The sequence below is a fragment of the Hemibagrus wyckioides genome, linkage group LG24 (assembly GCF_019097595.1).
Source record: "Hemibagrus wyckioides isolate EC202008001 linkage group LG24, SWU_Hwy_1.0, whole genome shotgun sequence".
NCBI lineage: Eukaryota > Metazoa > Chordata > Actinopteri > Siluriformes > Bagridae > Hemibagrus > Hemibagrus wyckioides.
The window spans coordinates 5674492-5688447 of NC_080733.1; the positions used below are offsets into that span (position 1 = coordinate 5674492).

At 40.8% G+C, this 13956-nt stretch overlaps 1 protein-coding gene across 4 annotated transcripts; it reads left to right on the top strand.

Moving 5' to 3' along the window:
• Nucleotides 1-29: 29 nt before the first annotated feature.
• On the top strand, nt 30-12734 carry LOC131344939 (claspin). 4 transcript variants are annotated; one of them, XM_058377520.1, is made up of 24 exons: nt 30-166; nt 1474-1579; nt 2765-3123; nt 3238-3405; nt 4087-4143; nt 4226-4298; nt 4393-4495; nt 4662-5170; nt 5303-5491; nt 5921-6075; nt 6467-6666; nt 6780-6832; nt 6972-7156; nt 7614-8106; nt 8231-8285; nt 8392-8479; nt 8700-8800; nt 9138-9296; nt 9564-9685; nt 10465-10589; nt 10776-10893; nt 10977-11050; nt 11302-11463; nt 12462-12734. In XM_058377520.1, the coding sequence occupies exons 2-24, from the start codon at nt 1528-1530 to the stop codon at nt 12576-12578; spliced, it is 3717 nt and encodes a 1238-aa protein (XP_058233503.1). In that variant the 5' UTR covers nt 30-166; nt 1474-1527; the 3' UTR covers nt 12579-12734. The 4 variants fall into 4 exon arrangements, with proteins under 4 accessions (XP_058233503.1, XP_058233504.1, XP_058233501.1 ...); XM_058377521.1 differs by having other exon boundaries at nt 88-125; XM_058377518.1 differs by lacking the exon at nt 30-166 and adding an exon at nt 188-780.
• The last annotated feature ends 1222 nt before the right edge of the window (nt 12735-13956 follow it).

Sequence of the window (13956 nt, forward strand, 5' to 3'; positions counted from 1 at the left end):
GCATGCGCAATTGCACAGTACACACAAACAGCTCCCAGGGCCAGGTCTAAGATGGAGATAAATGTGGCATCGGTAGTGAACTAACCCGTTATTAAACCAGCAGTGTAAATATCCAGGAAAAGACGGTTCGTTTTCATTCGTCTTAGATAATCTGATTGTTTAAAAGGTATGGTTGAAATATATGGCTTACGTTTATTTCTAACTAGCCACCGTGGAATCAGTGGTATGCACACCTGCTGAGTGTAAAGTTTATTGAATGTTCCTAAAACGCTGTTGGATTTCCGATTTCCTTTATACTGAGTAGGAAACATTTGAGTAGAAAAATTAAACCTTTTTTTTTTTTTTTTTTTGTTCTGTCAACGTTACAAGTGCGACTTTAATATATTGACCTATAGAAAGCTAGGCGCCGACATGCACAGCCAATCGTAGACAGGAGAATGCAGTCTGCCAACAACTCAGCCAATCAGCGAGCTTGAAAGCGGTGACGCAACGGGGACGTGACGGGCGCCTTCACTCCAGCGCGCGAAGAGTTGAAATATTTTTTTGATTCCCTTTTCCGAGGATCAGGCGGGAGATGTGTTTTTGCCCCTAGCTTCGTCGGAAAAGACACGAAATTCCTCCGGGTTTTACGCTGGCCTTCTCGCACTGTCTGTATGCTCGCGGTTCTCCTGGGTCAGAACCGGGTTTTGTCGTCGCTTTTTTTGGATTTAGTTTTGATGAGGTTTTGCGCCGAATAGAGCTCCAGCGGACAAAAAGATGAGCCTGCTTCTGTCTGAGCGGGTAACGTAGTGCATGATGTTTACTAGTCCACTTAACCTGTACTAACTGATTCACACAGACTATAACATTCTATATAACCATTACTAGTAGTGGAAGTTGGTTTAAAAGAGTTGCGATCGACTTAAATACCAAGTTCATTTAAAAAAAAAAAAAAAGTCATAGCTAGCTTAGCCGTCTTGCTACAAGTAGCACACAATAAATCATCGCCTGGAAGCTGCTGGTTTAACTTGTCTGAGAAATAATGACGAATTAATATTTTAGCTAGGAGTGTGGACTAGTTAACCGTTTATCTTGTCCACCCTTTTGTCCACGTTGATTACAAACTAGATGTCTAGACATGGCTAGCTCGGTGAGAGTGATAGCTAGAAGGTTACTAAGCCCAGGCACTTACTGCATACTAACATGTTAGGAAGCAATCAAATGTTTAATTGATTTTCATTTTTTTATTTTAATATATAATCTTGGTGATACCTAACCTGGTCCTTACATTTGAATCAAGGTCATTACAGGCTGATTTTTCTGGTTAAGTTGATGTTTGGTGATCTGAAGTGGTTTCTCATCATGTATGGTTGTGTATTATTCATAAACTGTCGATTTGTTTACTCCAGAATCAAGCTCAGGTTAATCAGATATCAGTGAGAGTGTTGTACGTGACCGGTGGAGCTGACTGACGCAGGTGTTTTCTCTACACAGCCTGCTGAGATCCCCAAGGCAGAGAGTGATTCAGACAGTGGAGTGGGATCACCCATGGAGGAAGCTGGGACAGATGCGGTCACTGCTGTCGTTCCGGCTGAAGAAGGTAAATAAGGAGATGTGAATGCGTGGAATGCTCACGTCACCTCAACATTTCTTTGGCCCTGTTTGGATTGGATTAGATTTTTTATTTTCAGCGGGACGAATTTTGAACACCAAGTCTGAATAATGTTTACTCCTGTAATCAAGCAGCAATAAAATGACCACAGGAGGAGGGAGTTTCTAGCAGGTTGTATTTCTTCGAACCTGGTCGTTTGCACCATGTGCAGCATGTTGCTTAAATATCTAATGTGAGAAATCAACTGTAAATGAGTTGCATATAAGCAATTAAATCATTCACAGTGGTAATTCATCAGCGTTTAAGGCTAGGTGTTTAAGAAACTAGCAGTGACACAAGTAGTCATTATTTATAGAAGACTAAAAGTTGTTGGTACTTTTTTTTATTATTATTATTATTTCCTTTCTACTTCTGAAAAATGCATTTTCATTGAGAGAGGGTCTAATCAGTGAGTTTTGCTGGCTGGACCAAGTATATGATTGAGCTCCTCTTCTAAAGCATTCATTTATTTGTTTCTATGTGGTTTGGAAAGTGCTTAATATCTGGAAGAAGGATACCGATAATTCAATTCAATTTTATTTGTATGGACATTGTCTCAAATCAGCTTTACAGAACTTAAAAAACATGGTACAAAAGTCCTAGATTAATGTTATACAAAATCATTCCTAGTGAGGAAAAACTCCCGTATATGGTGAGAGGAAGAAACCTTGAGAGGAACCAGACTCAAAAGGGAACCCGTCCTCATTTAGGGGACACCAGAGAGTGTGGTTATAAATGATTATAAACACCAGAGAGTATGATTATGAACAATGCTCTTTCTACAGTCATATACAGTCAGGTGGAGGTGTGTGTTGCAGATACAGCATATGTAGAATGTTGTTGTGTGTATTAGTTAGGAGTTTGTTTTTTTTTCGTCCTGCATAGGGTTGCATAGGGTTGGCATCTTCACTTTGAATACCCAAAATCTGTAAGCATGCTGTGATACAGCAAGTAGGTCTTATATTACCAACAGGCATTAAAAAGTATTTCCTATGTTAAACTGAGTTTACTGATACCTGCTTATACTGTGTTTGCTCATGAAAAACTACAGGATCTCTTACTTTGCATTCAGGTAACATGTATGTATTGACAAGTTCAGTTTTAAACCATAAGACCTTTATCTAAATCTCTCAGCTCAAGATTCAGACGATGATATTGTCGTGAACCGGAAGCCCCGTTCTCGAAAGGTCCTCCAGGACAGTGACAGTGAGCGGGAGGAAGCTGAGGATGGAATGGCCGAGGCTCTGCTGCTGTCTGAATCCAGCGGTGAGGGGACTAACGGTGGTGAAGGCGAGCAGCCTAAAAAGAGCTGGGGAAAGAAGTTATCCCGCATTGCAGTTGCCAGTGATGAGAGTGAGCCAGAGGAAGATGAGTGTCAAGAAAAACCTAAGGAAAAGTCCAAAAAAAGAGGGAAGTCACAACGGCGCAAAGAGAAGGAGATGCGGAGAGGTGCTCTAGTCAAACAGCTGAAAGAGAAGACGAGGACTTCCGAAGTGAGTTTATTGGGGGGTTTTCTGAAAATGAATGAAATGTTAATGAATATAGTCATTACTGACTGCCTCTCTCTCTCTCTCTCTCTCTCTCTCTCTCTCTCTCTCTGTTCTCAGGAGTCCCCTTTGCCCAAGGTTCTCAATGACAGTGGTTGTCTGCTGGGTGATAATGACTTGTTTGATGCTCAGCTGGATGACGACATGACAGAGGAGGTGATGGAGGACGAGGAGGAGGAGTCCCTGGATGCCATTCGAGCTGTTGTGAAAAAGAAAGCCAAGAACAAGGTGAGAGAAAGGCACAAATCAGTAAAGCTACTCAGAGTAGCAGCAGTACACAGGTCACTGGCCCAGACACCTGGACCAAGCACATTAATCGCCCCCTCCCCTGGTCATATACTATATCCTTTAGATCTGTCTGAATAGGTCTGATCTGTCTGATAATTTCTTAATGTAAATGTTCTACAATGTGATTTTTTTTTTAATTTTTGTTCAGTTTGTAAAATTACATACATATCTGTTTTTTTCTATACAGATGTCAGATGTGTTTTAAAAACTTCCTGAATCGCAAACAATACATGAAAGCTTTAGAAAAGACACTCATGCAAAAATTAAATCATTAAAATAGTGAGATTCCACAGGATTTATATTAACACATGCACAATATTGTCAGATTAATTTCTGTAAATAATGACAGGCTGTGTCACTGTAGGGTCCTTATTTATCTAATGGCACAAACACCCGAGATCATGGAAAATACAACCTAATAGCAACTCACTCCTCAACAGTCATTTTATTGCTGTCTGGATGCAAGATATTGTCACAAAGATGTGTAAAATTGTTTATTATAGCTCCCCTCCCTCACCTCCCCAGATAAACTAATTAAATCCGAATAGGCCTTTAATCTGTGTTCGCTTCGCTAGCCGTGTGACAAGCCAAAAATAATGGTTTCGTTTCTCCTGACCGCAGCACCATTTAGATGACTCTGATGAGGATGAAGAGCAGGAAGGCAAACCCCAGCGCAAGGTACAAGTTATTCAATTGCGGGCGTTTTCCTTATATTTATTTGTTTCTATTAATTTGTTTAACCACCTGATTGTGTTCTTAGGAGAGGAAAGCAGCGAGAGCGAGTAAGGAGGCGATGAAACAGCTCCACAGTGACAGCCAGAGGATCGTTAGAGGTTAGTGGATTTTATTGAGTGTAAAATTGAAGAAGATTGAACTTTTTCACTCTTTAAATCTTCTCCTACTCTGTTTTTTTGTTTGTTTTACCAGATTCTACAGTAGGGCTTCCGTACCATATGCCAGAGCCTAAAGGCATAGACCATTTCTTCAAGAGAAGAGTCCGTCCCGATAGACCTGCTATGGCATTACTGAAGTAGGCATATCATGTGTTGTACTTTATGTCAAGGAACGGAAAATTTTTCGTTCAAGTAGTGCTGATATTCGTTCAATGATCTCTCAAAAGATTTTGGTGATTCTTTAGGTGTTTTTACACTGGTACCTCTCGATCATTCATTTAGTGTTTTTTCTCCTCCTTTAAGATCTGCCAAATACCAAGCCTATATTGCAGAAGCCTCTTCAGCATCCTCTACTACACAAAATCAGTCTGAAGCACCAGAACAGAACTCGAACCCACAGGCTGATCTGAACGAATCTGACCCAATCAGCAGTATTCAACAGACCAGTGCTACAAATGAACTGGATACTGCTATTGAAATCACCGAGGACCAGTCAGGGGTCGGAAGTGTTGAACTCCAAAAACCTGAGGTCATGGAGGAAGAGAGTGTTCTTCCTTCTGTGGACATGTCTAAGAGTGCTGAATCTCCTAAAGAGGATCATGAGATGTCAGAGGTTCAGCTGACTAAGACGGGGACAGGGCAGTCAGGACAGGGTGGCTCTGTGCTGGCTGAGATCGGAACAGCAGTGCCTAAACCCAAGAAAGATAAGCTGGCCAGATTGCGTGAGCTGGGTTTGGAGCCTCCCCCTGTTGCAAAGCTGTGTGCAGACGATGGCGCTTTTGTCCAGCTGGAGCCGCAGCAGTCTAACCCTGGTGAGAAAACACACTGTTATAAATTGTGTGAATAGTGCAGCTATCTGTAGTGGCGGTCCTTTGGTTTGTTGTAGCTTGATATTACCTTTTCATCAGGCTCCTAGTGTTGAATGTATGTTGTGTGTTGCTCAGGTCTAGAGGCTTTGAAGAAGCGTTTTCTAAAGCACGTCCAGCCTGCGCCCCGGCCTAATAGAGAACGATCGCTCCATCTGAACGTGGTGAGAAAGGACACCGCTGCATCTGGACAGGAAGAGCTGCATACTGAATCCATCACGGTCACAGTCAATGAGGGGGAAGAGAAGCCTATACACACTAAGCCAGGTATACTGTCTAGAATACATCATTTAGATATTTAGTTGCTGATCTACTTGTTAAATGAAAACGGCAGTGTTTTTCACCTTGATATCTGTTTAAGATCTGTAAAATATGTATATGTAGAGTACAAGAGGCATTGCATTTGTACTAGGAAAAGGCTGAAGACTCGCTTACAGTGGAAATCTATGAGGAGAGTATAAACGTAAAATGTATATTTTTGTCTATTGTTTATGATGGAGTGGAGCTGAATTTGTGTTAAACACTTGTTCACATATTTTAAATATTGACATAGTTGAACCCCCATAATGAGTGCCTTTAGAGAACATTGATTTCTCTGGTATCACACATGCTACAGATAAAATGACAGTTTGGAAGACATGTGAAATCTTCCCACTCATATTTGGAGTATCTTTCTGTTCCCCCGTGCTTGTTCAGGAGAGAAGCTGGTTTTACTGAAGTCTCGTCTGCAGCAGGCCATGGCTATCCGCCGCCAAGAAGAACGAGAGCGTAGAGCTGCCCTTCATCGGCTGGATAATGAGGACTGTGAGGAGGAGGAGGAAGCGGAGATGACTGAGTCTGAGGAGGAAGAGGTATCAGTGGGGGAAAAAATCTTTTCCTGCATTGTATTTTCTTTAGGCAGTGCCTCCAAACTTTAGGATAATCTGCGGAGCATGCAGTCTTGAACATGAGTATAGCTTTCATAGAAATGAATTACATTTGTCTTCAGTAGTAGAAGTTTTAATAGAATAATCCTGTGATTGAAATTCTACCGATTTTAGTAGTTTTCTGCAAACTGCACTTTTCAGAAAAACTGAATTTTGGATTCGACAATCGCAAGTGATTGAGGACTAGAGACCACATTAGAGACCGAAAGGGACTGATTAGATTCTCATTACCAGTCTATTAGTTGAAATAAGTGCTTCCTCTTCATTTTAATAAGAAATTCTCTTCTGTTGCTCTTTTTCAAACGCTGCTTTATAGGGAGTTGAAGATTTGTTGGGTGATGGTGACGATGGAGAGGAAGCCAACGAAGCAGAAAATGAGGAAGAAGAGGCAGAGGAAGCTGAAGGAGGCAATACGTTGAAACAAAATGCCTCTCCTGGTTTTAAAAGCCCATCTCCCACTCCATACACCGACGGCACTCTGATGCTGTTTGCAGGCAGCTCGTGCTCCAGGACAGGGTGAGTGTGTGCTTGTGTGTGTGTGATTTATTTATTTTGTCTTCTGAGAGAGATTGAGAGAGAGATGGAAAATGGGTCTTATTAACACTCTTAATGTCTTAATTTATATTTAGGGATGGTGTTAGGCAGTCTGGACAAGCCAGTCACGAAACTGACAGCAAAATGGGTGAGTTTCTAGTTTTCCACATTAAAACACAGCTGATGGAACACACTCGCTGTCTGACAGCTGTAATGAAACTTATTTACAACTAATGTAATGATTTTCCAAGAAGAATTGTGGCTATTATTGTTCTCTTCTTCCTCAGAAGATGATGATGGCCTGTCCTTGAACAAGGACAACAGCCATAACAGTAGCTTTGAACTGACGAGCTCCACGCTCCCGTCGTACCAGCCAGTGAGCCGCACCACAGGCAAAGGCCTTTCAGCAGCTGTTTTCCGTTCACCCTCGCCCTGCTTCTTCAGACCAAGTTTCCTTGGCTCAGCTTCCAAGGTCAGCACTTTATAGCCAGATAATAGTGTCCTCGTTATTCTTAAAGGCACTTTAAATCACAATTGGTGTTGCAGAGATTCCCTATATTATGAACAACAATATAAGAATCTACAGTGCTGATGGTAGAGCTCATGTACACATAACTAGATCTCTAGTAGTTTAGGGTGTCACCCTTCTAGTAGATGATGGGTATGGGTGAAGGTGGTGGTGAGAGATCCTCCGCAGTTGAAAAACTAGTTTGCTCTTTGATTTGGCATGGGTGTGGTGAATCTCAGACACTAGGCTATTGTGTAACGTGGTCACATGCTTTATAGTTGGCCAACATAGGGATTCAGATCAATCTCTCAAGACAATTTATGCTTAATTTAAATCCTTATACTTGTTTTTTTGAATGCTGGAATTTCTTTCTCCACAAATGCACTAATTGTGCCTTCTACTTTCTTGTCCTGTTCCTCAGAGCTCTGGTAAGCTGTCTGAGCCATCCCTTACCCTCCCTGTGGAGGATTCGCAGGACCTGTACGGTGTTCCCTCTCCTGAAGGTGGCGACTCTCAGTGCCCTTTCTCGCAGGAGGAGGACACGCAGTCACAGCTGTTGGATGCAGATGGCTTTTTGAACGTGGGACCCCGTGGTGGCCAGAGCCGCTCTCATAAACGGCAGCTGCTGTTAGATAGCCTGGATGAAAACGCCATGGACGCCAACATGGGGGAATTACTGGGGTTCTGCTCAGGTGGCTTTGGCTCAAGGGAACACAGTCAGCCAGGAGGTGAGGATGAGCTGCTGGGCCTGTGCTCTGGAGCGTTCTCCACCCAGCCTGGAGAAGCTGGCAGACCCAAAGAGGAAACTGGGGCTGTGGAGACGAAAAGCATAGCCGGGGAGAGTCACGGGAGCTCAGACGCAGACATGGACCAACTGCTTTCTCTCTGCTCTGGAAAGTTCACAGGCAGTCCTGGTGTGTGGGTTTTTTTTGTTTTTTTTTTGTTTAATTGAAGATTATTTCCTCTACTAATGTTATCAGTTGTTGTTTTTTTTTTTTTAACATAATCAAAACATTCTTTCTGTGTTCTTTCTTTCAGCTACATCTCCAATGCAACGAGGTGCAAGCCCTGTTCTTGAAAATGAATCTGACAGGTGATTTTTGCATATTTCGATTTTTTTTGTTGTTAACTATGTTGGCAATGCTGTTTTAATTCATGTGGTGCAAGGCGGTAACTCTTTTTATTTTCTTTTTTAATAGTAAGAGCAAGGTGGAGGAGGAGGAGGAGGTAGAGGAAGACAATTGTGAGTTTCGGCTCATGCCCGACGTCGACAGCAACAGTGAGAAGGTAAGCAAGAATACTGTGTCTGTGATAGTAATGTGTGAGTAAAATGGTGATTAAAGGGGCAAGAGGCAATACAATTTAATGTACAAAAATCTTGTAACTGATTGGTACTGTAGAATTGTACACAATATGACCAGGGATATAAACACAATAAAAGCGTCTGTTTTCACTTGATTGTCTCACCTTTTTCACCTTTTTTTTTCTTTTTTCTTTTCCTTATCAGGAGGAAGGTGAGGAAGACTCAGATGGTGAACGAGAGATAGGCAATGAGGTAGATGATGAGGAGAGGGATGCAGTATTCGGGCGACATAAAGGCAAAAAGATGTAAGTCATGTTAAGGCTTGTGAATTATATGAAATACGGGAAAACGTTCAGAGATGAAAACAGAATAGCCTTCTATTGGTACTTTCCATGTGAATCCTTTAATAAAGTTAAAAGCAAACATTTCCTCCAGTTTTTTTTAATTACAAAGTCTCTTTTCTCTCTTTGGACCTTCTTCTTCTTCTCCTCCTCATTCTTCTCCTCCTCCTCTCCTACTCTTTCTGCTCCTCCTTCTTCTTCTTCTTCCCCCATTCTCCTCCTCCTTCTTCTTCTTCTCCTCTTTCTTCTCCTCCTCCTCCTCCTTTTCCTTCTTCATCTTCTCCTCCTTCTCCTCCTTTAGACGCATGAACTTTGTGGACTCCGAGGCCGAGCTGTCAGGCAGCGATGTAGGCAGTGAGGATGAAGAAGACGAGGATGGTGATGAATACGAAGAAGAGGACATACATGAGGAACTCCCGTCAGACGAGGAACTGATGGACCAAGTCAACAAAATCCACATGTGAGCATAAACATGCCTACAACTCTCTCTTGAGCCATGGTGTGGGGTTAACTGCATGTGGATGTATGTGGAGTTTGTGTTCATTTCTTTTGCACATGCTAGGGGTTTAAAAAAAAATCTAGAAGCTGCTATAACACGGATTTGCCACTAGGAAGCAGTCAGTGTTCAAATAACTCCAAATGTGTGATTTGTCACATCTTGATTATAGTATATGTAACTATCCTTTACTAGCTCTTCTAATCTTTCGAGCTGTGTCTGTGTTTACAGGAAGCATGTTCTAGATGACGATAAACGCAAATTGCGCATCTGTCAGGAGCAGTATCTAGCTGATGGAGATCTGCACTCAGACGGACCTGGTCGAGAGCGCCGCTTCCGCTGGAAGAATATCGGTAAGTTTAGAGTGTGTGTGTGTGTGTGTGTATTATTGTTAACACCTCTTTACACTGCAGCTGGTTGTGATTCACACATAATGCATCAGCTGCTCAACTGTAGTGTGATTTTGATATGATTATATACGCCTGTTTTGTGCGTAAAAGCTTTGCTGGTTGATGAGGGTTTAATTGCATCTGGAAACAGGAAATTGAAGAAATATGTTGAGGGACAATAGCCTGTAGAGTTCAAGATGTGCTACCACTGAACACTGACTTAACTGTGGCTTAGCAACACGTGTAGTTTGTTTATAGATGTGTTCTCGAGAGCATCTGATTGGATGTGGACAAGTGCTCATGACTCACTAGGGAGCGAAGCATTGAAGAGCTACTGTAGCTCACATTGTTGCAGAAAGTTAATGCTAGCTATGATAGAAAGGTGTCAGAACACACAATGCATCACCGCTTGCTAGACAAACAAGTGTGATCCATGGAGGCCCCATCTCATAACTTACAGGGCTTAAAGGTACTGCCGTTAACATCTTGGTGCTTCAGCAAACCTCCAGAGATCTTGTGAAATCTTTGTCTCAGTGAGTTAGAGCTGTTTATGCGACACAAGGGGGACCTCACAATGTTAGGCAGGTGGTTTTAATGTTATGGCTGATGACTTATAGAAAGGTCCTAAAAGAGTATCCTTGCTTTCACTGTTACTTAAAGTGAGACTGAAGATACTAATGCGTGATTTGTTTATTAATTTATCTTTTTTTTTTTTCTTTTTTTTTTTAAAATCTGTCTCCTAGATGATAGCTTTGAGCTCAGGGTTGCTGCTGAGGGGGAAGATGAAGAGGAGGAGGAAGACATGGATCAGAATGAGCTGCAGAGGCAGAAGGAAAGGCTTGAACGAGAGCAGTGGATAAGAGAGCAGGTGTGTATGGACCTGGGTGATAATATCTTCAACAACATCATTGACCTGCATTTCAGAGCCGAGAGATTTATCGCATGAGTTCATGGACATTTTAATAGTTGTCTTCTATATTTACAATTATTTTGATGATTTCAATTCTTTTTTTTTTTCCGTAAGCATGACAGAAATGTTCTCTTCTTCTGATAGTCTGAAACATCTAAGAGAGGAGAAGAAGTGGAAGAGGAGGAGGACAAGATTGGAGAGGAGGACAGTCAGTTTATGAAGCTGGCTAAGAAACTAACGGCTAAGGCACTCCAAAAGAAAGGTGACTGTTGAAGCAAGTCACTTGGTGGTGTGTTTTTGACTCTTACGTATGATAACCAGTCTTAAACCTTTTTCTGGTTGCAGAGACCTCTTCAGTGGCCCTGCAGGAGAAGCCAGTCTCTAAAGCCAACCCTTTTCAGAAGCCCTGTAAGCCTGTGGTAAGTGTTTGAACAAGAGAGAATGCTTTTCACTAGCGGGTTGCAGACGGCATTTGTAGAAATGTTTGATTGATTGATTTATTTATGTATGTATTTTATATCTTGTCCATATAGACCAGTCTTTGTTTACGGTGCAAAAGGGAGTCTTGATTATCAAGTTATGAATAAATTCTGATTTTAAAAATGTGTTCTCCTTATTCATGCATGCCTTAGCCATTTGTTCCAGATCTTAATGTGCGTTTGCCCTTCAGGTGAGGAGAGGATCTTTGCTCAGTCAGCCACGGGCAGTGCTGCAGAAACTCGCCAACATTTCAGAAGGCAACCCTCTAGCTCCTCGGAACTCTCGAGGATTCCTCTTCCAGACTTTGTCTCCAGAAAAGGAGCCACCTACGTCTGCCAGCCCAAAGAAACAGGTAATTTATGTTAAAGCTTTTTATAAGGGTCTGAAAGAGTGGTTCTACTGGTGTACATGAGAATGATTTAGTGTGCAGGGCTGCTGTACACCACTAGGGGGCACCGGTGTGTTTTGTAGCCAGGTTTCACTCAGATGATGTACAATACACCACTAGTGCCTATATATAGGTATAAGCACATCACACAGACTCAGTAAGTGTGTGTGTGAATATAGTTATAGATGAGTTACTTTTAGCAAAAATAACAGCAGGTAATTATAAATGTAGCTTACAGTTTTTCACTGGTATATTTAATTTAGTTCGCATTTAATTGAGCATGTAATGAAATCATCTTTCAGTGGAATTTTTACAAACCATTTTTCCTTCACCGTTGTTAGAACTTTACCTTTGTTTGAGATTTATGCAAAAAAAGACCTTTCACTTCAGGGATAAACCTTTCAGGATTAAACTTTATACAGTACATGACAAAACTGCACTCTTTTTTATATATATATATATATATATATAACAGTGCAGTTTTGTCATGTACTGTATAGAGTGTATATATAATCTTTACCCTATTTTTTCAAACGGATTAATTTTATAATAATTTTTTTAAAATACAAAATTGCAGTATATCACATTGCAAATACATTTTTATGATTTATTAAAGCATGTCATATTTAATGAGATCTTTTTTTGAAGGTTAATATAGTTAAAACCATATAGTATTTGGGTTTTAAAAGGTGTGTGATTTTTTTTTTTTTTATTTATTTATTTTATTATTATTATTATTTTTATTTTTTATTTTTTTTAAAAAAGACTTATTTTCTATCATTAATGACACATTAAATATTTAATTTTTAGTTCAGTTTTCACTCTAAAATACAGTTTTTATACTGAGATACTGTGGCAACATTTTAGACAAGTTTAATATTCGAGAAATGATGGATTTTGTTGTTATTATGATGGAACTTTGTAATCTTGTGTCTCATTCGTATTTTTCCTGACCGTTACAGTTTAAAAAACGAGCTCAGACAGACACTTCGGGACCTGTTGCAAAGCGACAATGTAGAGAAAACTCTGTGAAATCCGTCGGACCTCAAAGAAGTATTTTCAATTATTTTGATAACTGAAGCCGTTTTTGAAGCTTTGTCATGTCCTGACTCCGGTAAATTTGGCATCTTACTTGATATGGTGTGGGTTTTTGTAATCCAACTTGTGCATTTATTTGTTTTAAATGTTTTAACATGTAAATATTGTGTTGTGGAATTCTGTATTTTTTATTTGTAAAATGATAAATTAAAAGTTTATTTTAAACATGCGTTTGTGATGTGGTAAGATATCATATTGTAGATATAGAACACAAATAATATTTAGTATTTTACTGTAAATTAATTGGGCTGTAACTTGCATTATGTACAACTGAATTTGTTTTGTTAAATATAAATTTCTGCACAATGCACCCTCTAATAGGAACACCTCTTCACATTTCTGGCATTTGGCAGACGCCCTTCTCATTTTTTTATACAACTGAGCAACCGAGGGCTAAGGGCATTGCTCAGGGGCCCAGCAGTGGCAGCTTGGTGGACCTGGGATTTGAACTCGCAACCTTCTGATCCAACACCTTAACCACTAAGTTACCACTTCCCATGCCTGCACGCAGTTATCCAATCAGCCAATCGCATGGCAGCAGGAAAGTCATGCAGATACAGCTCAAGAGCTAGAGTTAACATTCACATCAACCATCAGAATGGGAAAGATGTGTGATCTCTGTGATGTTTAATGTGGAGTGGTTGTTAGTGACAGATGGGCTGGTTTGAGTATTTTAAGTGTGGGATTTTTCACACACATGCGCTAGAGTTTACACAGAATGATGCCAAAATAAAAAAGTCAGTGACAGCTGTGTGGGTAGAATTGCTTTGTTGATAAGAGAGATCTGAAGATAATGGCCAGATTGGATAACGGAGTGTAAATGTAACCATGCATGCAATATGGATGAATTGAATATGAGCCTCGGAACTGAAACGTGGCCCATAAACCTTTTTTTTTTTTTTACACGCCAGTCGATTTTTCACCCCTGGTTATTGTGACCCAGCAGAAGAGAAGCTATGGGATTACACTTGACACCAAGCTTCCAGTCCCTCAGGCTCAAGATGCTCTTCTAATGACCTGTTCAGTTTTGAGGCATGGTTGTGTTGTTAGAAGTCTAAGCAAACGGTTGGTTAAATAAGGAGCAGGCTTTGCAGTAGACTCTTAATGATCCCTTTTATCTGGACCTAATTAACTGGGTGCTGATAATAACTTGGTCCAGCGGTCCTGGCAGGGGGACCCTCATTAGCCAGAACTGAACGGTGTTGAAATACAGACAGGTGATAATGTGAAAATTTGCTGTATGATGTGTTTGTAAGGTGTTGGACCACCATGAGCCATCAGAATAGCCTCAGTGCTCTACAAATCTCTGGAGGGAGATGAGCATCGTCCTTGCAGAAGATATTACCTCAGTGTTTTTGC